This window comes from Alternaria arborescens (genome assembly GCF_004154835.1).
Source record: "Alternaria arborescens strain FERA 675 chromosome Unknown contig_7, whole genome shotgun sequence".
NCBI classification, from domain to species: Eukaryota; Fungi; Ascomycota; class Dothideomycetes; order Pleosporales; family Pleosporaceae; genus Alternaria; species Alternaria arborescens.
Window position 1 is genome coordinate 1 of NW_021167862.1, and position 24,719 is coordinate 24,719.

A 24,719-nucleotide genomic window follows, 5' to 3' on the forward strand; every position below is an offset into this window, starting at 1 on the left:
GCTAAGTTTGTAATTAGTATACTTAAGTATTTTCTTAGCTATACTAGCTTTCTACTTAATACTCTCTTTATAATTATCTTACACATTTAGAAATTTAGTTTAATATTCTATAGTTTTGTATACTCTTATTAAGTACTTTAGCTTATTTTTCTAATATAACTAAGTAACTATAATATAACAGCGCTATAGCCTAGTAAGCTCTTTTTATTTAGGTTTAATAATATTACTAAAAGTTATATAAAAGTCTTTCTAAGTCCTTTCTCTCTAGCTAGCTATCTTTTAACGCAAAGGTCTGCTTAAGTCCTAGGTTATAGAATAGCTACAAGTTGTGCAGTATAGTTAGGCTTAATGCGCTAAGTAACATGCAGACGCAGAAGTTTAACTAGGGCATTAATGTTAGCCCAATTATCAGCGTATAGTACACCTTTCTGCAGCAAGTATGCTATCTAGTAGAAGACAGTGTGTTTCTGAAGATAGTAAGAGCTAACAAGTTACATAGGCGAAGGAAGGTACACGTACACAGGCAACAACACTGTCAATCATACTGGACTAGGCACGTCTGTACACGTCCACATTCTTCCTACGGGATTGTCTGCTGTGGCTTAGCGCAGTAGGACGTCACGGCGCATGAACACAAGAGTGTCGGCATAAGCACAAATGCTAAGCAGCAAAGCGGCTTAGAAGACAGCGAGTCGGATAAGAATATCGTATATTTATGCGCTATCTATCGAACTCTCTAGAACCGACAAAAGAATGGACAGTCTTTGAAACTCAAGATCAACATACACAGAAATTTCACACGTCTTGCTCTATAGTCGTGATACTCTTCACCCCTCGATCCCTCTAAAAGTAACCCTACTATCTCCACTTTTACTCTGACACGTCCGTCCCCGTGTAGAGAACGATGTGCAGCGTTCCGCCTGGCTCCACGTAGATGACTGTCTGGCCCATACCCATCTGCCGTACACGTCACTGGCCGGCATCTTCGTCATCGTCATTGTCGCCATCTTGGTATCTTTCGACATCATCGATATCCGCATCCAGCTCACCCATTTTCCAAATGAAGAAAGCCGGAACAATGAAGACGGCGCCAAGAATATGATCGGTACGGGCTAAACCAAAGAAACTGCAGTGTGTTGGCCTTGTTCAGACATTGTAGCACAGTCAATTTCAGCTTTCATAATACTTGTACGGATCTTGGATATAGGCTGTTGTTGCTTACTAATATTTACCTTCCTTGCCTAGAAAGTCCACAGAGGTCCGTGGGTCTCCAGTCCGTAAGGCTGGGTAGGGTCGTGCAAGGTCCCAAAATTTTTTAAAGAATTACATTTTACGTAGAGGCGCTAAAGTATGTATCATGCATAGAACTGCAGGACACGTCCCATAATTCTTAGTGCTCATTTGCCTGGCCATTTCGCTATTTTGATGCATGTTGTGACTGTTCTCTTTCTCACAAGTCTACGCTCACCTATGATACTGCTGAAACCATAACTGATCGATAACCAGCTGACCTATGCTGCTCCTACTCGTCATTAACGTGAACCGATCACTACGTTTTGCAGATGTGAAGACTGTAAAAGTAGATCTTTTGCATTGAAAGCTTCACAGGACGCGTGCTACGTCGCTGGACGATATGGGCTTGAATGCTTTTCGCTTTTCAAAATCAGCCGTAGAGTGCAAACAACCTTGCACGTTTCGAGATGGTAGGTCAAGATTCGGTTCTCAGGCGTGCCTCGAGCGCTCATGCAAGCCCGGGCCGGCCCTAGCTGCCCGGTTCAGCATAAATAGCTCATAGCCCCCGCCTACCCGATACCGAGATCGGGTTAAGCCTCGGGAAATATGTATATAGAGACCTGCAATGTAACACCATCCAAATACAAAAAGCGATACTAGTGCTGATTTTGACGTGGAATGATCTGTGTCGTCTCATAGTGTATGCAAGTATAGTGGATATACTCTTAGCTATCATGTATCCAATCATCCGGACGTGATAATCGCTAGAACGGTAGTATCCTCATCTATTTGTCTGGATTTTGGCGTGCGCGCAACTATGCTTCATCGGCCCGACTCCGAATGATTTGACACGGCGATCTGGATCACTATGAGCAGTCACGTAGCTGCCTAGCCGATCAGTATGCTTGGCAAGACGGCGATGGTATTCGAGGCGGGTACCAATTCACTGAGCATGAATACGACTTTTGTTACTTCCCATCGAGGAACAAGCCCTTGCAGTTCATTGTGTTCAATTCCGTACTTCGGTGCAAAGACTGTACACAGGAGAGCAAGGTTTGCAACAAGCAAACGATAGGCAGATTGATAGTCAGATTAGAACTGTCACGAACTAGGCAGTGATCTTTCGAGGCCTACTTTAGTAATCAATCTGCCTATCGCTTAGTTGTTGGGAACTCTACATGGGAATTACCGATAACTCTAAGCTGTACAGCCATCCTACAACTCCTAAACCCTTACTAGCTACGGCTCTAGCGCTAGATAATAGGACCGCTGTACATATGGCTTAGTTGCAGCGTAAGGCTGTAATGCACTATTGATTTGATTGACGTGCTGGCGATGAGACGCAGGCAAAACGCTGTTGAGTTACACTGAATTGTATCGCAGTAGAAGCGTGTTCCCAAACACTTGGCTTCACTATATACCGCTTAGTTTTGTAACGCACCTTATAGTACTATGTCATTAACTCATGTTGCACGAGCTAAGCTTGATTCTCAAGCAGCTTGTGGTATGATGATATCAGGTCGATCTTCCAACCTTCCTCAAACACCCACCCAATCCGTGCATCTAAGACGTTACAGATGTGCTGCATTTCGGTTTCTGTTTCCCTCTCATAAGCTTTCACCGCCTCTGCACATCGCTAACACGATCCTCTATTGGCATAACACAAAATCGTATATTCCGCTTTTGTGAGATATGAGATCATAAACCAGGTCTAGGAACGAACCCGGCAAAGGCAGTTTAACGGGCTAAGAATATCTATAGCAATATAAATACTTTCGTTGTAGCCACTTCAGAACGATACAGGCAATCTCTTACAGAACCAGATTATTACACCATCAACGTTGCTTCAAGTATTTCCGAGTTAGTAGTGCCCCGATAACACTCGACACTAATCCAACAACTATTTACTTAGATCTTGAAAATCCATCCAACATGAGCTACATGTCCGTTGCTATGCGCCCTTGAATTTCCGTGGAATCTTGGGGCCCAGATCGCATCGATATCATCGGGATCGGCACAGACAATCAGATGTACCGCAAGAGCTTCGACAGGGGTGATGGCGGCTGGAAGCCCGCTGCCACTTCGTGGGAGCCATTGGGCGGCAAGTTCAAGCAGGTCCCCGCGGCCATTTCCTGAGGTTTTGGCCGGCTTGAGATTTTTGGCACTGGTCTCGACAACCAGCCATACCACAAGGCGTGGGGAAAGAACAGGAAGGCAGGAGGCTCCTGGATTATCAGCAACTGGCAGGGCATAACAGATGGGCTCGTAAGCGCTCCTGTCCCTGTCTCTTGGGGCAATGGACGCATCGACATCTTCGGCATCGGTGGCACAGGTCATACGATGTACCGCAGGACTTATGGGGAAAATTGGACTCCGTGCGCGTGGGAGAAACTTCCGGGCGAGTTCAAAAGCCTCCCCTCCGCTGTCTCATGAGGTTCAGGCCGGATCGATGTTTTCGGGATTGGGCTGGATGACCAGATGTACCATAAAGCATTCGACAATGGTAATTGGCAAGGTGACTGGAAGGGAATGACTGGAAAGTTCAAGAGCGCTCCCGCCGCGGTCTCGTGAGGCAGAGGCCATATCGATGTATTTGGTATCGGAACGGACGATGCAGTTTGGCAGCAATACTACGGTGACAATAAGTAGTCTGGAGGTTGAGAATCTCTCGGCGGAAAGTTCAAGACATGCTAAGCGCTTTGGTACTGTGTGGGACTTCGTAGATTTCTAGCCCAACCTCAAATCGACTTCTGCCTACTATGCTTAATTCTGGCCTTCTTTAAACTTGGTGCACTTCATGCAATCCCTAAGAAATCGTCTCAGCCTTGCGGACATGTCCTGCAGATTGCGGGACGATGATTAGAAAGGTAGAGACATATCTCAGTAGGCAAATAATGTTTATGTGTCTAACAGGCTAAATAATAATTAGCTGCAGCTGTTACTAATACAAGCAATCTACTCGAAGAAACCGGCGTAGAATCTCTTGAGCCGAACTGAAGACCACAAGATAGCGAGAACAACTTGTTATCGACTATAGCGACGACGATAAGTTGTAGGCGTGTTCGAGATCGCTTATGGTTAACTTCTGGCAGCAGTTGTCTGCGTACGGCCCACTACTTGCTGGTGTGACCAGATGTCGGGCCTGTGTTAGTCTCTCTCCATTCTCAGACGGCTACCTACGTCACAGTGCCCGCACGAGGAGCATTGATGCATGAGACGCAAATCTGGCCACCTACTAGACTTAACCATGCTGCACGACCAATGGGGTATCGTGCGTCGATCTACAGTAAGGCACTGTTCCGCTGGGTATGCCCTCGACAACACCCTCGCATGCGTGTGTGATCTGTGATAGAACTCGGCATATAGACCATAGCGCGGTCACGCAATGTCATTCAATGCCGATAGTACGATCGTGCTAGTTCAAGTGTAGTTGTCAATCCGACGTCCCGCGGTCTAGTGTTGCTAGAAGCTGGGCGGATGCTTTAGTGTCAAACTTCATGCCAGAAAGGTATGCAGGCGCAAGAGTCCCCACATGACTGCTGGCTTGTTTGTCTTCGTTCTCTTATGCTGTAACCTGCGAATTGAAGCTGTGGTTTGATGTTCTGATTAGGCTTTCTCTTCATGCTGAGCACCTAGCGGACTCCTCGAAGCATCGGACGCGTGTATATTCTTTATTCTGACCGTCTGGTGTATGAAATTCAAGGTGAGATATATGAGACGGGATTGATTAAACCAAGGGATAGGCTGACAAACTTGATCAAGTGGCACTTCTCTTAGCGAACCCAGCCGCAGTGTCCCGGTCATGAGTAGCACTCGACGAGACGGCGCAACCCTCTTCAGAGCTGAAGTGTCGAATGTGGAAGAAAGTTTAGGTTCTGTCGATACGAGGACTCGACTCCGGATGGGTCAGATTGGCGAAGAACCTTGTAATTGCCGCTTCAGTCATAGCATGGCTAAGGTTCGGCCATAACCGAGATGACGCGGTTCGCAATCGCGCTAATGCGAAACAGCGCGTGGAACGCCACGTTCCAGATGGCGCACTATTCGACTGCGCCAACCGGCAGTTGGACCATTCCTCCACTCAAAAGTCCCTCGCGTGGAGACAATCAGTCACTCCACATATCCATTCCTCTTTACACGGATGTGAGGTCATTACCCTGGGTTGCTGTTGTTCTGGTGCGGGAACTGCGTTAGTGAAGGTCAGGTTCGGAAGCCACGCGTCTTAATTGCAATTCAGACACGCATCAAATACCATGGCGACGGGAAAGCCATGATCTACAGTTTCTGAATACGCGGACGCAGTATCATGTACTTGGCCTTTTGTAGCAGGCAGATTCTAAAGCGCCATCGCAACCGGCAGATGTCTCTTCACTCGAGCCTAGCGCCACAGATGGTATCTGAGTACTTACCCTTTCTGGTTCGACACATCCCATCAGAGGCTGTGCGACTTCTAAGCACACAAGCATGCGCTAATTGCCTGCATGTTTTCGCTCTTTGCTAGAGCTGCAGAATTAATGTAAAACATGACCCCGACCAGGCCTACGATGCTGATCAACTTCAACTTCGATCCGTATGCACAACGAGAAACAACGTTTCTGGGCAACCCAGAGTCACTTCGTGCTATTGTTTCATGTCCTCAGTAACAATATTCCCACCAAGCCGTGCTCGGAAAATTCATTCCGAAAGCTGCCACCCCAAACCGTGTGTTCATGACTCTGGGGAGAAGTTCATTACGGTACCCTAGTACTTAGTTCCCGCCCCTAAACGTTCAATATCATAAATCCGCATGAGGACTCACATCGTTTTTGTCCCTCGGCATCGTCTGCTTCAGGCGTTTGAGGTAATTAAGTTCGGCCGTCTGTAACACGATGCAAGAAAGTCCTCTCCGCGATACCGTCATTGGATGCTTTTGTTTACTGATCTTTGAATATCTTTCCAAAGCAGCATGGCGTTTGTTTCTTCATGGTGGTGCACGTTGATGAGGAGTCGTTCGTGCATTGATAGTGAACTGGTCGACAGTGCGAGGGGAATGCATATCAGGATGCGACTCCAGCCAGTTCCCGCAGTTGAGAACCCCGCTTACATCTCTACCTTAGATCACTTCACTGGCTTATATAACAATTCCTGGATATTATGGTGTAAACGCATATACGCTTGCTTTTCGTATTCTTGGTGGTTGAAGCTGCCATGGCCCAGACCTCACCCGATACCTCAGTCGTATCGATGCTGGGGATGATACCTCAGTGCTCGGTAAGTTGTATGTGAGCTACGTGATAAGACGAATCGGTACTGATGACATGTTCTCCCAGGTACCATGCGTCATGACAACGCTGTTCAAGGACGGCGGCTGTCCATTAACCACTGCCACAGCTTTAGCAGACTGCGCATGTACCAACACCACAATGCAGTCCCATCTATCCGCCTGTGTGCAACGTTCCTGCGACTTCGCGGAGCAGATAGGTAAAAGTTCTTACACACGGCATCTCACCTTCGAGACACTGACAGCCTCCTAGAAGTCACGGTATTCGCCGGAGGCCTCTGCAAAAGCTATCCAAAGGAGTCGCGGGTACACGAACTGAAGACCACCGCTATCGTTACTATTGCGCTATCCATCCCGTTCCTCAGCTTGCGCCTCTGTTCGCGGTGGCTCAAGACTCGCCATCTCTGGTCCGATGACGCGTACGCCATCATCGCTGCGGTTCTCCTCGTCGCCGTGTCAGTCATCATCCTTCGAATGTCCCTCATGGGGTTTGGACTCCATTATTGGGACATACCAGTAGCCCACGGCGTCGAGCTGCTGAAGCTGTACTATGCCTGCCAGACGCTCTATATTCTGGTGCAAATCTTCTCCAAAGTTGCCATCCTGGCGTTGTATTCCCGGCTCTTTCCACAATTCATGGCCTGGTTCCAATGGACCGTGCGTATCATGATCACTTTCATGTTTGTCCACGGACTCGTGTTCTTCCTACTCGTTACTTTCCAGTGTCTGCCTATTGTTTCCATCTGGAACAAAACCATTGATGGGAAGTGCCTTCCTGTCAACGTCGTCATCGGCTTCACAGGTGCTGGATTGAGTATCGTCGAAGATATCATCATCTTGCTTCTTCCGATTCATCCCCTCTGGCAACTGCAAATGAGCTTCAGGAAGAAGGTTGGATTGATCGTTCTCGTCAGCGTTGGGTCGTTGTAAGTTCTCCGCCCACTAGGCACCGACTGAGACCGTTACTAAATTCTACCCAGCGCATGCATCACCAGCATCGTGCGCCTCAAGTTCGTCCTCAAGTACGCCAACACCTACGACTCAACCTGGGATAATGTCGACGTCATCAAGTGGTCCCTCATCGAAATTCTCTCAGCCTGCATATGCGGTAACCTCATGCCTCTACGCCCAATTGTCGACAAGATACTGCCCAGCCTTCGCTCTGTCTTCAGCTCTTACTCCAAGGGGTCGCGTAAGAATTCTGAGAACAGCTCTGATGGCGTCGCAAAGTCCAAGTGGTATCGCGTCAACAAGGGCGACAGGAAACCGATGCTCATTTCAACGCTCCAGATTACTCGAATGAGCCTTACCCCGCGATGGGCCAACCAGGAGGAAAGTGCAACTCAGATGACATCGCCCTTGGACAAGCCCCTGCCTGCACTTCCAGAGATGGCGCACAAGGTACATGAACACCATGTCGAAGAGGGATATATGCATTTAATATCGAATCGAGCTACCAGGGGAAGCCTTGCATGCACAATGCGTTCCTCTGATGACGAGTCTGAGGCAGGCTGGGGTGGTCGTGAGGGCCTCAGTCCACCAGCTCGCGACCGCGAAGAGTGCCACGCGGGATCGTGGAGTCGGGCGCTGAGCATGATATTCGAGCGACGATAGCCATTGCTGGCACGAACCCTACAACCTTACGCAGCTGATGACATAATGAATTCGATATCGACTGAACTTTTGTTAGGCTGACAAAGTGTAGTAATAGTTTACGAAGTGTAATTACAGAAATCCACACGCGATATTGCTGTTCTGATGTAGAGTGTACGAGAGCCTGAGGGCCTCTGAATATTTGATTCAATAGTAGTACACTTAGTACAAGCAGGATCTGAGAAACGAGCGACAGTCTGGACCCAACGAGCACTTCGTGTGTGGGCTGGGTAACAAAGTTGAAAGCGAATGACGAGAGTTCCCCCTTTCGAAGCGTAAACTCACGCCTGACGCGTAAAGGAAAGAAAACGCTGAGTATGTAGACATAATTTGGAAAAAGAAACGCTCGACACAGCCCACAAATGGCTGCTAAGGGCAGCTAGTCAGAGCGTGGAGGATAAGAAATAACATCAAGGGCTTGCTGGAATGGCACTTTCCCGGTACACTACCCAGTGAACACACCGCCAACGCCTTGCTGCGAAAAGTGCGTTTAAGCTTTAAAATCAAATGTACAATTTACTGAACAGGTACCAAACGCCAGGCGTGGCACCTCCTAGGTGTCTGTCGCACTGTCGAGTCCTGTGGGTTCAGAGTCTGGTGTTCTGGCAGACTTCGCTTTGGGTGTAGGATCTGGATCTGGGCTAGTTGCATCCTTGTGCGACTTAGGTGTTTCAATGAAAAAGTCGGCAACATCGTCGCCAGGTTCTTCAGGGAACATTACTGGGGGTGTAAGAAGAACCGGAGCGACGGTGGGTGCGTCAAGACTACTTTCATGTTCCTCCGCAGCGGGATCTTCTGTGATCATTGGAGGTGGAGATGAGGGTAATGCTGAGTCCGTTTGCCCAACATCTTCAACAGAAATCACACTGCCTCTGCTGTTTGTTCGCATCATCTCAATGCCAAGCTTGGACGTGGATTTTGGTCTTGTCTTTGGACTGCGTGTGCGAACAGGGGCATGACCTAACTCATCGTCTTCGTCATCTCCAGATTCTGCTGACTCGTGTTTACGTGTCTCTAATATGCGACGTTTGGCGCCTACTTGCTCCGCCGATCGCTGACGGCGGATCGTTGCCTCTTCAAGAACGGCTGGTGCAGATTCTCCGTGGGGTAGGTCAGGTGCACCGATACGGTTAGGAATAGCTCCTTTGTGATCGGCATTAGCTGCGTCATCCGAGATGCCCAAACCACCCATGGCTCGTGCGATGTCGCGCTCCCTCCAATCGTCGGCGTTGTGCACTCTCACCGACATATCCTCACCTGCACGACTGTCATTGTCGCCGAAGAAGCTAGAGCTAATAGAATCCTCGCGGCTAGAGCCTCGGTAGCTGGCAGAAGGCACGGGTGGATAGCCGGAAGAGTTCGAGGTTGTGGGGCTATCTTCCTGACGCGAAGACTCCTGTCGAAGTCCCGAGGGCATCATCGATGGATAAACTTGGTTCGGTGTCCAGCCCGGCGGCGGTGCTTTCCACTGACAAAGCCTACTCAGCGTATCCGTAAGCTTGGCGACTGTAGGTGGCTTTTCAATGAGCGCATCAAAGTAGTGAGGCGCCTGTAGTTCCTTGAGATATCCAGTGACAGCAACGATCGGGGTATGGGTGTTGGCATTCTTTGTATCTCGTATCATACGTGCAACGTCAGCGCCGTTGACCTGAGGTAGTCGAAACTCCATCATGATGACATCAAATTTGACTTCGCCCATGGCATAACGTATAGCTTCAGACCCGTTGGTAACTGTCAAAGTGCGACAGCGCAGCTTTTCCAATAACTTCTCCATGACGAGTCGTGATACTGGGTGATCTTCGCATATCAATACGTCCAGGGGTCGAAAGAAAGGACCATCACCGAAACTGATCTGCGAAAGCCTTCGAGAGCTCTGTCGGCGTCGCTGCACGCGAAGGAGAGCCTTTGCGCGAGAATCTTCAGTATCGGATGACGAAGGAGATACATCAAGCACTTGACTCCGGCGCTTATAGTGTCCTGGTAGAAGATCGCGCACGACATCGTCCTCTTGAGATCCAAGTGTTTGTGATCGAGCGCGGGGTGACGAAGCGGCTGTCTGTCCCAATGATGACTGTCGTTGTCCGGGCACAGGTTTCTCTTGGGAAGTCGCAGATGGCGCTGACGGTGTTTTCGAGAGCCTGTTTGGCGAAACGGCCTCTGGAGAAGGTCGCAAACCCGAGACACGGGAAGGATCAAAGAAGCTGCCTGGTTGGAGCGATGACGGATTGCTTGTTGAATGCGACAGCGTCGACGAGCTGCTAGACGTCTTGCGTCGGTCATGATGCTGTCCTGTGCTAAATTGTACGAGTAATGGAGATGATGGCTGCGAACCACGACTAGGAGAGGAATGTGGTCCACTGACTGAAGGTGATGAGGGCCGTCCGTTAGCCCTGTTGGTGGACAGTGTACGTTTGAGAGGGCCCGGCAGCATGGGGCTGTTTTCCAAGGATGGGGAGGGTGACGTGACACTAGGTGACTGAAGCGGGGGCGCAGGCTTGTTCTGCGGAAGCATCGCTTCTGCGCGCAACTTTTGGATAACATCCTTGTTCGCCTTTTCCAGGACAGGTAAATTTTTGTAACTAAAGTTACCAAAATCGTCAGTCGCCATTGGTTCACTGAGCCTCCGTGACCTGCCCTCTCGAACGTGTGCTGGGATGTGTAGAGGGATCAGTCCACGCTTCATAGTCGACACAGTGACTTGTGATCTCACTCTGGACAGGGCGTCATGGGGTCTGTCGGGGTAATCTGTACTTGGTGTACCCGCTGGTGTAGTCGCTTCGTCTTGGAATTCTGGGCTAAAGTTTGCCATGGCAGCTCCTCTGGTATCGAAGTACTCTGTATCTTCTGGATTCTCGGGTGCCGGAATGAAGGATGCTTCATCGTCTCGAAGGGTGTCCCAGTTGATGTCAGCGAACCACGGGTGGCTCCGAATTTCTTCTCCGCCGCTAGCGTATTTATCGTCCTTGTTCGCCCCAAGTCGCTGTGCAGGATCAGAACACATCAAACGATTCATGAGGTCCTTTGCGTCATCTGATATGTCATACAACTCATCATCATCCTCAGGCCAGTCGATTCTTCGCGCAAGGATATTTTGAAAAACCTCATCCGGTGTATCGGCATGGAAAGGAGGATATCCATACAAGGACTCGAACAAGATGCATCCTAGAGACCACCAATCGCTTACTTCATCTTGACCATTGCCAGCGATAGTCTCCGGGGCAAGATAATCAGGCGTGCCAACGAACTTTCGGTCGCTGTCTTCTGGATCGAACAGAGTCATTGGCGGAGGTGGCATTGCAGATGACGATGGTGCAAGTGCGCTGTTCTGAGCTATCACAGACTGACTCATAGAGTTGGGTGCAGGGTAAAGGTCTGGCGAACCATCATCACTATAAGCCTCTTCTTCGATCGGGGATCGGCCACGAGGTTGACCAAATGAGTCCTCAGCTATGGAAAAGCGACGGAACATTGCCTGCAGTGCATCGCTGTCCTGACTGTCGCTCCGGGTTCCGGAGGTCCGCCTTGAAGGTTCCCGGCTTTGTTGGGAGGTCTCCCGGTTCAGACTGAAGTACGACGGTTGACCAATATCTCCAGCGAGAGCAGGTGTCATAGAGGGTGTCTGTGAAGGTGAGTGGTTCAGGTCAAAGGATGCAGACCGTGAAGACCCCACAGACGTGGCGCGATGGAATGGGCCAGTCTTAAGCAGGTCGGGTGCAGGCTCAACGGACTTGAGTGCACGCTTTTGTCGACCAATCATACCCATGCGTGATAGACCGAAGTCAGTAAGCTTGAGATGGCCTTTCCCATCGATGAGAAGATTATCTGGTTTGAGATCGCGATGGACGATGCTCCGGCTGTGCAGATGTTCCACACCGAGTACTACCTCAGCAAGATACTTCTTCGCCCAGTCTTCTGGTAAAGCACCCAGAACCTTGATGAGCGAGGCACAATCACCACCATTCAGATACTCCATGACAAGATAGAGATAGTCCTTGCTAGAGAAGGTCCAATATAGTTTAGCCACGAAATCACTCTCACCTTGCCACATCATGATAGCTCGTTCAGCCTTGACATTGGTGACTTGATTCTTGGCAACCATGTCGGCCTTTTTCAGCACCTTGATGGCGTAGTATTCTCCAGTGGATTTCTTCTTGGCAAGGTAAACACTACCGAAAGCACCTTTGCTGATTGGCTTGATGATCTCGAAATCTTTGATGGACGGAGGTACTGCGCGCGGTTGCGGCTGTGTGGTAGGAATCAAGCGAGGAGAAACAGGCCTAGGGCCATCTGATCCGGCGGTAGAAGACTGTCGACGGTGATGGTTGAGAGCATGGACCATGGCCGGCGAAGAAAACTCCGTAGTAGGTAGGATTGGTGATGTGATGGGTGACTGCAAAGCCTCGACACCACTTGGGAGACGTGGCTTGTTGGTCCGGAGAGGCGAAGATGGTGGAGGCACCATGGATCGAGCTGGCGAATGCTGACGACTAGACATTACACTTGGCAGTATCAAGCTCTTACGCTTCCGTTCACGAGAACTAGCTACCCTGCTCAGTCCCACATCAGATGTCGCTGGTGAGTCTGCTCGACGAGGACCAGACAAGACAGATGAACGCATGCTGGTATCACTATCAGCACCAGCATCGCTCTCAAAATGCATTGATTGGCGCTTGCTCTGGGTCGCGATACTAATCGCGCCCGCATGGGATCGTGGTGTTTGACATCCTCCCCTCGGACTGCTAGAACGGTTTGAGCCGGCTACAGAAGATTCGCGACGTCCAACTCTAGCTGGTAAGGAAGCGTCGGATGTGTTACGAAGAGCTTGTGCCATGGACGAAGGAGCGTCGAAGGAACCAGGGAATATTCCCTCTTCACCAGGTGCTGTATCGGTATCGTTAGCGTCTGATGGTATCTCTTCTTCAGGCTGCTCGTCTTCGGAAGAAGTGTCTTCGCCAGCCGCAATACGAGCGGCTTTCAGAATCGCAGCTTCTATGCATTCCTGGACTAATATATCAAATTCGATACGGAGACGTTCAGAGTACTCGAGTACCCTCCTGTGGCGAGTAACAGCGTCGATCTTTGCTCTTGCGAGCCGGCTAGTGTCTTCGCACAATAGCTTCAGCCCCTCAGTATGGTCGACCGAGCCTGTAGTTGGTGATTGCCACTGAAGAACTTGCGATATGCGATTCTCCGATTGCGGTGATTGTGTACGAATCTCGGTGGCTGCCGGACCACGCCCGTTATCCTTGACTGCTGGCGTGTTGATTTCTAGAGCTGTATCGCACAGGTCCAGGACCAACTCAACGATACGAGCCAAAGGTCTTCGTACAGCGAAAGATCGTGCGCGATGGTGACCAAATCCAGTCGAACGCTCGGAGCGCTCGCGGGATCTCGAAGGCGGCGATGCAGGGGAATTGCGTCCTGAGGGGGTACCTGATGATGGTGTTGATGTCGAATGGATAATCAGTCCTTTGTACTCGGCAGGCTGAAGCGGTTGTACGGAATCGACTGCTGCGGCCCTTGAACGCTGGCTATGAGATTCGAGTGTATCCAACACCCTTACGATAGCATTGCGGTGCTCGGAGAGTGTTTCTTGCGCCATCTGTACGTCCATCTCGGCACGGTGCTCTTGCAAGCACAGTTCGGAATGTTTCTCAAACCACCAGGGCGTGATTTGTCGTTCGCAGATTCGGCAGAGGACAGGAAGCGGTGGCGCAACGTCACCCGGGTCTGTCGCGCTCTGCTCAGCAAGACCAGTAAGGTAGTGGGCAAGGACTTCGGCGCCGACTCCAAGGGACTCGACAAGAACTTCTGGAAGGTCAATCGTCACCTCGCGAATAATTGACGGCCGGACCATCCACATTGTCTGTCTGGGTTAGCACGCTGAGAAGGAGAATTGGGTTCAGACGTACATGACTCTCCGCTCCAGTGGTTCGGTCGTAGACCATGATGCCTTGTGCTTCAAGGTTCAGAAGCTGATCCTCTTCCTCTTCTACGTGGGTTGGAGACATGGGCAGCGACTCTTGGCCCTCTGCGGCGGAATGTCTTGATTGCCGCTTGCGTAGGATGGAACGAGGTCCTAGCCGTACGGTGAAGCGGGCAATGTGACTCCTGGAATCATCCTTTCTGACTGACTCGATGGTGTCGGCAAAGCCATCGGCTCCTCCGCATATGATTTCAAGCACAGGCTTGCCCGTGACTTCCTTGGGCAGGGAGCCAATGACGTCGGTCCACGAAGGGCTGACATAGCGAATCTTGCCCTCGAGATCCAGGTCCATGATGATGTTCAGGCTGTGCTCGGCGGCCTCCTTGAGGTCGGCACGCTCGTTGCGCATGTCCTGGCTGACGGTACGTTCCATGTTCTGGCGATGGCCGACGGAGCCCACAGCCTCCTGCTTGAGAGCAGTGACTGCGGGCGGGGCAAGCGTCGTCGGCTTCTTGTCGTCGGCCATGGCTGAGGTGGGTTGCTGCATGTACATTGGGCGCCGCTATCGCTGCGAGAGCCCGTCGCCGAGGGGGATGGGCGGGTGCCCGAGGGCTGGCTGGTGCTGGGCTATGCGCAGAGAGCTGCCAGGACCATGGTGGGAAAGAGACGACGGTCCGGAAGAGTCGGGCGTGTAGGTCAAAGGTACGCGTTGTTGAGCAGGACGGTGGGTAGTGCTTGCTGACTGCAACGAGAGTGGGCCGCGAAACCGGGATGAGGGGACTAGTCGCGCTGCATGATGGTGCTAGGGGAGCGATTGGGTGATGTAATGAGCGTCGGATGGAGCGTTGGTAGTGTAGAGCGTGGGTGTGGGCAGTAGCAGTAGTGCCTGAGGGTGCTGGCGACGGATGGTGTGTTCCCTATTCGGCTGCGGCGGTGGTGGTGGTGGTGGTGGTGATGAACGGACGGGAGAGGGGCACACAGTCGATGTCTTAGCCGGCAGCACGACGACTTGGGGACGAGGTGGACAAAAAAGAAACAACGCCAGGCGAGCGGATGAGCAGCTGCAGGCATGGAATGGGCCCCTTCGGCACGCTATCCAGCTGGCAAAAGTCCCCACGCAGCAAGCAAGCACGCGTCGAGTGGAAGTCACACGGAAAACAGCCGTGCAGTGGGCGGAGACTAAGCCTGGCTAGTGCCCCAGCTACGGCTGCACATCCTGGCCGCCAAAATAACGGCAGAACGTCTTGCTTCTGTTTCACCCGACACTGCCACTGAACAGCGGCGTTGCGCAATCAATCCAGCCAGACAGCCATGGCTGCAAGAGGGATGCCATGTTGCTGCCCTTGTGTTGATGTCCTCACCTCGGGCGCGCGCCACAGGCCTCCCGTCCACTGACCGCTTCCACTCTGCATGCTCCCGGCAATCCCTGGATCAAGTGCAGCCCATTGTGGCATTTGCTCGCCCATGTCTCTTGTCAGCTTGGGCGACGACACGAGACGACGCGGGCATGTAAACACTATTCTGCAAACCCACGCTTGTAGTCAGCCCTTACTATCTGCCCCTCTTCCCCAGCGCCGCCGATTGCGCCAAACGATAACTAGACTGCTCGGACAATAATGTCGAGCGGCTACGGTGCATCATCTCGAACGCATGTTCACGCCAGCATCAGCCGAGCATCATCACCATGGCCCCCTCAATTAACACGGCCCAGCGTTGCACCACCTGTGCCGTTGTTGCTCTCGACAACAATCGTGCCCCTCGCCAGGACCTGCAGCGTCGCCGTGGATACACCACCTGGGAAGACGTGCAGATCGCTTCTGTCCGCCCAATCACACCCTCGTCGCATGCACCTCTGTTCCTTCCCCGTCTTGCTTGGACGCGGCCCAGGCCCGCTACGTCTGCACCTAAGCCCGGCTTGTCTGCGGCCATACAGACATTACACACACTGGAGCGAACCGCATGCTATTCCCGCTCCGTACCATTCCTATTCGACATTCATCAGGGAACCGTCTAGAGAGCTCCATGTTGGATGCGTCCAGACAAATTGTGTCCAAGTGCAGCGCAGCACCACACCCTCACCAGACTAGCTTTGCGTTAGCGACATTCGCCACCTGGGCAACGACGTACATCGAGAGGGGATATTAACTAAGATTTATTGAATAACGGCCAGATGATGTTACATGCCATGACATCTCCCAGTGTGCCGAAGCCGAGCGTTAGAGACGTTGCGATAACGCTGCCGCTTCCGTGCCGAAACCTTCGCTTTATCACGTGCTGTTCCGAACGTCCGTGGATGTATGCTTCAAGTACAGTTTACACCATTGACCGTCAAGCTAGTCAAAGTACACTGCCTCCGGCTTGTGCACACAAATCTTCCCCGACGATTCACTCTTGAGTACTACCCTGGGATCTTCTTTGCTCGCCTTGACGCTCTTTCCATCAACCGTCTTCTCCTCGTACAGGACCTCGACCACTTCGCCGTCGACGTAGCCAGGTAGTGAGTGCCATTGAACTTTCTGGCCCTTCTTCGGTACCCGAGTCTTGTCGCCGGCAGCTCCAATTGGTTCATCATGCTTTCCACTCGCACTTTTCTGTTTCTTGCTCGGAGCCTCTGCATTGGCACCGCGTCCACGCTTTTTGCCTGGGTGGTCGTCCTGCGCTGAGCCTTTGGACTTGCGGTTAGACTCCAAGAACTTCTGGTATTCCCTTTGGTCGTTCTCCATGTGGTCTGGATCATCCCACTGTGTGGTGCAGTCCGTCTTGCTCTTCTTTTCGATCTTGGTATATGTGTTGGTATCGTCCTCTTTGCTACCATCCTTTCTGGCGTGAGCAGCCTTTGAAGTGTTGGCGACGTGTTGCTTGCCCTCCTTGCTTCCTTCCTGCTTCTTTGCATCTGTCTCTTCCTTTTCCTTCTCACTCATCTGTTCCCATGCCTTCTTCGGTAGGTATCGATGTTCTAGACCATTTTCATCCTTCGCGCTTCCGCTGCCTTCTTTGGTCTGCCACTCCTCCTCTGTCCATTTGTCGAGGTGCTTCGCACTATCGTCCTTCTTATCTGTGGTGTAGTCTCCGCCGCGTTTCTTGTACTCGGAAGCCATCATCTGCGCCTGCAACAGACGTGTCAGTGCTGCCCATAGTACCCGCGATCATTGGATATACCTTTCGAGCGGACCATTGGCCAGGCGCACCTCCTTTCCCGCCAGCCTGAATCTCTTCCTTGACCTCATCGCGAAGCTCTGGATCTGTGTACTTATCGTCGGTCTTGGAAGGCATTTTAGATGACACTAGTCTAGTAGTGAATCTTGGAGAAATTGTAATCACACAAGGCGCACGGTATGCGGAAGCAAATGACAACGTTCGGGAGAAAGTCGTGCGATACATTCCAGAAGAACGGGCGTCCAGCTGCCAATCTTTGTACTACCCCGGATTTCCTACCACTGACGTACAGGTACCTGCGCAAGCTCCAACCCTCCTCATCTTAAGCACCCAGCCACCCAGAATCACCTACATCATGAAGTCTTCACAATTCTTCTTCTAGGCGGCCAGAGCACCTTGAAAGCTGGTACGGCACGTTTCGCCCCTTTCACAAGCGCGTCGGGATGACATCAATGACTTCTTGATATCTCGCTTTGGGATGGTGTCGACGCTCGGACCCAGGGCTGCGCAAAGAATGAGGAGAAGCCACTTAACGTACAGCACCCGGTTAACTACTCGACAAGTCTCGCGAACCCCTCAACCCCTACGCTGGAATGTCGTCGCGCAGGTAGGTGCACTTATGTCGCACATTTCCCTGGCATGAAGACGCATTGCGCGTCTTTTCGGTATTCAAGCCAGACAGCTCCTCAGATCATGCGCGCTTTACGCCGATATGGGCCGGTCCGAAGCTAGCGTGCCATAGGCATGGGCTAGTTGTCAAGCGCAACCATCACTTTGCAATTATTGTTCACTGTCCTGCATTTACCTGCGCGAGTGACTGGAATGCGCATGCCGTTGCGTGTTCTAATATGGAAAATGTAGCACCATTGTTTTTGTGGAGTCTGCAAAGTCTATGAAACGTGATCAGCATAGAGGCGCACGTGTTGAAGCACTGTCGTATCGTCGCATCAACAAGATTCTGTTGGTCAAGTAAAGTATCTTGAGCTGATGTGGTTATCCCAGATTGTCCCTGTCAGCTCAGGTCACCTTATCAACATCGAAATGAATTCTCTCCAAACAGAAGTCCTAACCAACACGCTTTTCGACGGGAATCACCCTGATTTGGAAAGTTGGTAGCTCCCTGCAAAGCGTGAAGGCAGGCTAGCTATCGATCTATCAATTTGGCAATCGCCCCACCATTGCATAGTCCGAGTGATCGTGATATGCGTAAGCCATTCTCTTTTGCTGTCTCCCAGCTGGGGAATCCTCGAGTTTTCTCGACGACAAGGGCGCTGTTGTTCAAGCTCATGCGGTCTGATCCCTATATTCTTACTTATCCTGCCGACCCATATTTTACCATGAACTTCGGGTTTTGGCTAATGTTCGGCCAAGTACAAGCACGGTACGCACTACCTTAGCAGTGCTTAGGGTGACCCTCCGTCATGGCATTTAACGCGTGCACTATCTTTAATAACGCATCTGCACTGCAGCCAAATTTCTCTACCTCTCCTGAGATTCACGGTTACGACGGCTGTGTGAGAGTTGCTAGTAAAGTTACAAGAACGCCTTCTCCGTGTGCGGCGTACGGTAGCTTCCCCATACTCATTGAAACTCTCATCTACTACACCCTTTGGAGGCTCCTAGACAGAACCGGCGGGTTTCTAGAGGACACCACAATGTGCTGGCGCCCTTTCATCCACACAGCAGGAGCATCTAGATGCGAGAGTGAGCGCCTGACCTACCCTAAAAGGTGTTTGTGGAAGGCTCTTGAGAAACATGGAGTAGGGCTATGGTCCACATGTGATGTAAAGGTTGTAATCTAACATTATTGACGTCTGCGGTGAAAGTCCTATAAGAATGTGTGCACGTAGTCGCAGTGGTCAACGTACATCTCTTGCTGTCTTTGTAAAAGCATACTCAACTATTCCTAACGATGCGTCTTGTTCCAGTCTTGTTCGTAGCGTCCAGCACGGCACTTCCTGCTGTGCTTCACTCCCGGACAGCCCTACTGAACGCACTTCTACCTGACATCTCCCTCCCGATTGACTTCTCTTTCGGCGTCCGCGTACCAACTTCCTCCAACCCATCTTCTTCCAACCCTCTAGCCCTCTTGTTGAACGGCTACCAGATTCAGATTCCGCTTATCGCAAAATCTGGGACTCTCGTCTCTTGGATAGCAAACTACGCAGACGGAAAGCCATACAATACGCAATTCACTTCCATCAACCCGTCGGCCCCTAGAAATTTAACTACAGACTCAGACTCCATCTCACAGCAAGGTGGAAACAGCTTCACAAACGCAACAGCATTAGCAGACGGTCGACAGGCTCGTGTCATCACCACATCCTTCTCCTCGGGCAATGCCGCATCTGCCGCAGCGGCGGCTCTTGACGGGACAACCTCGTCTTCCACATCCTCATCAGGAGCCTCCAACAGCACAGCAGTTGCGACCACAAATGCATTAGGCGAAGTGCTCATCTTGACCTCCGCCAATACCGCCAACGCCTTGAACTCGCAATCGATTCAGAATGCGCGAGGCGCGGAAGCAGCATCGTCATGCGCCGCCGACTCGGGCCCAGCTGCATCCGCAGAAGCTGAGCAGATAAACAGCCTTTACATTCCTATTGGCACTTCTCCTGATGGCAAGGATACCTACTGGTTGAAAAGCTCGGCCTATGCGGCGTGTTCGGCGGGTGTGGATGCACCGACACAGGGTGGTAGCTCGAGTTCAGGTAGCCAGGCCTCTTTGACGGGGGTGAGCAGCAGTGTTACTTGTAATGGGGCCACGAGCAATGACCAGACAAAGAGCACGACATACAAAGTCAGCGTCAAGGGGAGGTATACTCTGTTGAAGGGGTTTAACGGCGCGGTTGGTGGACAGCGAGTTGCGGACAGTCAAAGCCGGTGTTAGATGGGTTCGAGAAGATTTGTTGTTGTTGTACATTGTAAATCTGAGAGACAACGATTCTTTGAAATGCTATTCTTGTTCTAAGTCCTGAGTGCCGTTGTTTGGTATGAGAATCGTAACGTCTTCGGCCAGTAAGAATTTGAAAGCGATTGATCAACCTGCGGCTAGACATGTATACCTTGTTCGTCTCTCTCACCGGGTTCGGTAGATAAATTCTTATTGTTGCATGAACTCGGAGCGTTTTGCGCTTCTTTTTACTCGGTTTTCGGAAGTACGTTTCCAGTGAGGCGTCTCTTATCCATTCTTGTTTTCACAACCACGATCACCGCACAAACAATAAGACTCCTGCGAGGAGTTTTTTCTCGCACTCACTTCTTTCTATGTTACCACGACGTCGTTGCGATTAGATGGTACAATAGCAATCGCTCGTCAGACACACAAGGGTTTCAATGGTGGAACAACAAGTCGTGCCAGCATGATGACCCCAAGGTCATTCCAACACGCATCCGTAGACTCACCGCCTTTTCATTACGGCATGCCGGAGAATGAAGACGATGGGAAGAGAGGGCAAAAAGCATGGAAGCACCAAGTGGAGATCAGCGGGTAATCGATACGGGGGCAGGGAGCATGGGCCTCCATCGCCAAGATGCGGGGAGAGCTCCTGCCCCAACATGGATGGCTAACGGCACCAGCCATGCAAGGTACCACAGCTGTTGTAGCGTGCAGCTGACGTTGAAGCCATCTCTACATAACCCGCGCCCAAACTTCCTCGCACCATCTCATCTTCACCCAACATGGGCGGAGAATCTCATCGCAATATGCCGGTGCCGGTCGCGAAAGATTACCCCCAGCTGGCGGCTGGTCCGGTTGGCAAGCAGATCCACAGCATCTATCAGAGTCGCTTGAGGCAGTTTGTTGATGGCGGACAGTACAGGGAACAGAGTCTTATTGGGTAAGCATACAGCTACACCACTGCCACAGCTCCGACTCCATTGCTAGCTTCAAGATGCTCATACGTCATCTAGCAAGCTCACCGAAGCTGTTGCGTCGGGCACCGACTGGGTCAAGCTCTCCGTCTACTCGCCCCCGAACCTCTCGCGCCCTCTATTTAAAGAAGCTACTTCTCATGCGTTCCATCCCACCAAGGTCGGCGAGTCATTCGGTCCCAGCTGGTCGACACACTGGTTCAAGGTCCAGCTTACGGTTCCAGAGCACATGCTCGACAAGGAACATCTTGAGTTCGTATGGGACGCCAACAACGAGGGGTTGATCTGGACTGAAGATGGACACACTGTCCACGGGCTGACCGGTGGTGGTGAGAGAACGCAATGGATCTTGCCCAAAGCCTACAGAGACGGCAAGGAGCACACCTTCTACATCGAGATGGCTTGCAACGGCATGTTCGGGAACGCACCCGGTGGCGATTCCATCCAGCCACCTGCACCCGACAAGTACTACACGTTACACACCGCCGAAGTACAGGCCGTCAACTTGGAGGCAAGAGCACTCTACTTTGACTTTTGGGAGATCTCAGACGCCGCCCGCGAGTTTCCTGGAGACTCAACGCAGGCTCACGATGCCCAGCAGGTGTGCAACCGCATCATTGACACTTTCATTGCCGGCAATGGAAGCCAAGAGAGCATCAAAGCAGGTCGCAAGATTGCTGCCGAGTACGTGGGCAAGGACATAGACTCGCACAAGGTGTACGAGAGCGGCCAGGAGGCCATCGTACACGGCATTGGCTATTGTCACATAGACACTTGTTGGCTGTGGCCCTTCGACGAGACCAAACGTAAGGTCAACCGATCATGGTCGAACCAGTGCGACCTCATTGAACGATACCCCGAGCTTCGCTTCTGCTGTTCACAGGCGCAACAATACAAGTGGCTCGAGCAGTATTACCCCTCTACATTTGATCGTGTCAAGAAGAAGGTCAAAGAGGGCAGTTTTCAGCCTATCGGCGGCAGCTGGGTCGAGCACGATACCAACCTTCCTGGCGGAGAATCGCTCATTAGGCAGTTCTTGTACGGTCAACGCTACTTTGAAAGCAAGTTTGGTCAGAGATGCCGTACATTCTGGTTACCTGACACATTTGGATACTCAACGCAATTACCCCAGATCTGCCGCATATCTGGTATGACGAGATTTCTTACGCAGAAGTTGAGTTGGAACAACATCAACAATTTCCCACATACAACATTCAACTGGGTCGCGCTGGACAACAGTCAGGTCATCTGTCACATGCCGCCATCGGAGACGTATACCTGCGAAGCAAACTTCGGAGACGTCAAGCGTAGCGTTACACAACACAAGTCGCTGGACCAGGACAAATCGTCTTTGATCGTCTTTGGCAAAGGGGATGGAGGCGGCGGCCCGACTTGGCAGCATCTCGAGAAGCTCAGGCGGTGCCGTGGCATCAGTGACACAGCTGGTCTTTTACCTCGTGTTAAGCTGGGTGACTCTGCGGATGACTTCTTCGACCGTCTAGAGAAGAAAGTTGAAAATGGCACCGAGCTTGTGACGTGGTACGGCGAGCTGTACTTTGAGCTCCACCGTGGTACATACACTACGCAGTCCAACAACAAGCGCAATAACCGCAAGTCCGAGATCATGCTAAGGGATATCGAATATCTTGCGACTTTGGCTACAGTCAAGAACGGCTTCGGCAAGAAGGGCTCGTACAAATACCCGAAGAAAGATATTGACGACATGTGGGAAAATGTGTTGTTGTGTCAGTTTCATGACTGCCTGCCTGGAAGTTCAATTGAAATGTGCTACGATGACTCTGATCGCGTAAGTTGCTGCTCTTCTTGTCAGCAGTCTCCCACTGACTGTTGCTAGATCTATGCCGAAGTTTTTGCGACTGGCGAGCGTTTGCTTTCCGACGCCCTTACTGAACTCGGGTTCAACGATGAAAGTCACTGGGACCATGATACGAAACTTTTCGCAATGAACACTCTACCGTGGAACCGTAGCGAGATTGTTAAGCTGCCTAGCTTGGCGAGCCGGACAAAGTATGGGATGGCTAATGCTCAGTACGGTCTCGCTCACCGTGACGGCTCTCAAAAGGGGTTAGGCGCTCTGAACGTCTACCCTTTGACCTCAGCATACCCTGCTTCGAAGGCATCCATTGAAGAGATCCGAACCAATGTCTTTGAGCTCCGAAACTCTCAATTCATTGTGCAAGTCGCCAATGGCGCCATCACTTCGCTCTTCGATATCGCTGCAGATCGCGAACTCATCCCCAAGGGTGCCAAAGCCGGCCAGCTTGTCATCTATGACGATAAGCCACTTTATTGGCAAGCCTGGGACGTCGAGGTCTACCACTTGCAATCCCGTCAAGAACTCGAGCCGAGCAAGGTGACTATCGCAGAGGACAACGTACACCGAGTCAGTCTTGAAATTGAAACGAAGATTTCTGACAAATCCTGGATCAAGACAACGCTCAGTCTGCCTGCAGCTGTAGGAAACACACCCAGCGCCATTGAATTCGACGCAGAGATCGAATGGCACGAGACCATGAAGTTCTTGAAGGTGGAGTTTCCCGTCGATATCGTGAACACGGAAGCCAGTTACGAGACGCAATTTGGAATCGTACGCCGACCCACGCACTACAACACAACATGGGACATGGCCAAGTTCGAGGTTTGCTGTCACAAGTGGGCTGATTTGTCTGAAGCCACATACGGTGTCTCTATTCTAAATGACAGCAAATACGGTTTCGCCGTAGCCGGAAATGTTATGCGCCTCTCGCTTCTTCGTGCGCCCAAAGCACCAGACGCCCACGCCGATATGGGGAGCCACAAGACTCGCTACGCCATCTTCCCCCACAAGGGCAGTCTTGACGAACGCACAGTCCGCAAAGCCTTTGAATTTAACAATCCACTCAAGATTGTTGGACGTCAAGGTCCTCTGTCTACTCTGCATAGCAGTCTGCTGAATCCTTTCCATATCCACGGCGCACCCAACCTTGTGCTGGACACTATCAAGCGCGGGGAGGATGATGAAGATGTCAGCCGCGGTGAATTACCGATCAAGAAGGGACATTCCATCATTCTGCGTATTTACGATAGCTTGGGCGGGAAGAGCAAGGGTGTACTAACGTGGGGTGATGTTGACGTCAAGAAAGTGATCAGAGTCAACGCACTGGAAGACGAGGAGGGCGAACCTCTGGTGATCAGTGACATGAGGGTTGGGACAGAAGAGAATGGTGAGAAGGGTGTACCGGTTGAGATTCGCGCGTTCGAGGTGGCAACATATAAGCTCATTTTGGCGTAATGTTGATGCAGGTCGCTTGACGGACGAGTAATGAACAGGAACGGCATACGGACTCTCCTTTAGCTATGTGGAGTCAAGGTTTTTGGGGTATTTTCAGCGTCTCAGTATACACAGTTGAGCATCAAACATAGACACTTCGTGTCATAATACTGACAGCAAGCATACTATTCCAAGTGAACGTGAAATACAATTCATCGTATCCAAAACGCCAATGATGCCGTGTCCCAACCTCTATGTATCAATGGCTAGGCGTTCACCTTGCATTATACCGTGATTCTCAGAAATAAAGTTCGGCTGTCCTAGAGGGCACTCACTTTGCTCACTAC

At 51.2% G+C, this 24,719-nt stretch overlaps 7 protein-coding genes across 7 annotated transcripts; 5 read left to right on the forward strand and 2 right to left on the reverse strand.

Annotated features, from left to right (window-relative positions):
• Nucleotides 1-3,261: 3,261 nt before the first annotated feature.
• Nucleotides 3,262-3,369, forward strand: AA0111_g3715 (hypothetical protein; the record flags this gene model as incomplete). Its single annotated transcript, XM_028649632.1, has 1 exon — nucleotides 3,262-3,369. The coding sequence occupies one exon, from the start codon at nucleotides 3,262-3,264 to the stop codon at nucleotides 3,367-3,369; it is 108 nt and encodes a 35-aa protein (XP_028508492.1).
• Nucleotides 3,370-6,635: 3,266 nt separating this feature from the next.
• AA0111_g3716 (hypothetical protein) lies at nucleotides 6,636-8,107 on the forward strand (the record flags this gene model as incomplete). Its single annotated transcript, XM_028649633.1, has 3 exons — nucleotides 6,636-6,693; nucleotides 6,747-7,419; nucleotides 7,474-8,107. 3 exons carry the CDS (start codon nucleotides 6,636-6,638, stop codon nucleotides 8,105-8,107), a joined length of 1,365 nt encoding a protein of 454 aa, XP_028508390.1.
• A 592-nt stretch (nucleotides 8,108-8,699) lies between these two features.
• AA0111_g3717 (Serine/threonine-protein kinase) lies at nucleotides 8,700-14,598 on the reverse strand (the record flags this gene model as incomplete). Its single annotated transcript, XM_028649634.1, has 2 exons — nucleotides 8,700-14,012; nucleotides 14,059-14,598. The coding sequence occupies 2 exons, from the start codon at nucleotides 14,596-14,598 to the stop codon at nucleotides 8,700-8,702; spliced, it is 5,853 nt and encodes a 1,950-aa protein (XP_028508490.1).
• Nucleotides 14,599-15,756: 1,158 nt separating this feature from the next.
• On the forward strand, nucleotides 15,757-16,086 carry AA0111_g3718 (hypothetical protein; the record flags this gene model as incomplete). Its single annotated transcript, XM_028649635.1, has 1 exon — nucleotides 15,757-16,086. The coding sequence occupies one exon, from the start codon at nucleotides 15,757-15,759 to the stop codon at nucleotides 16,084-16,086; it is 330 nt and encodes a 109-aa protein (XP_028508388.1).
• A 319-nt stretch (nucleotides 16,087-16,405) lies between these two features.
• AA0111_g3719 (hypothetical protein) lies at nucleotides 16,406-17,345 on the reverse strand (the record flags this gene model as incomplete). Its single annotated transcript, XM_028649636.1, has 2 exons — nucleotides 16,406-17,179; nucleotides 17,232-17,345. 2 exons carry the CDS (start codon nucleotides 17,343-17,345, stop codon nucleotides 16,406-16,408), a joined length of 888 nt encoding a protein of 295 aa, XP_028508489.1.
• Nucleotides 17,346-19,140: 1,795 nt separating this feature from the next.
• AA0111_g3720 (hypothetical protein) lies at nucleotides 19,141-20,118 on the forward strand (the record flags this gene model as incomplete). Its single annotated transcript, XM_028649638.1, has 1 exon — nucleotides 19,141-20,118. The coding sequence occupies one exon, from the start codon at nucleotides 19,141-19,143 to the stop codon at nucleotides 20,116-20,118; it is 978 nt and encodes a 325-aa protein (XP_028508546.1).
• Nucleotides 20,119-20,909: 791 nt separating this feature from the next.
• Nucleotides 20,910-24,393, forward strand: AA0111_g3721 (Alpha-mannosidase; the record flags this gene model as incomplete). The annotated part of the gene is made up of 3 exons (XM_028649639.1): nucleotides 20,910-21,067; nucleotides 21,141-22,908; nucleotides 22,957-24,393. The coding sequence occupies 3 exons, from the start codon at nucleotides 20,910-20,912 to the stop codon at nucleotides 24,391-24,393; spliced, it is 3,363 nt and encodes a 1,120-aa protein (XP_028508547.1).
• Nucleotides 24,394-24,719: the final 326 nt, after the last annotated feature.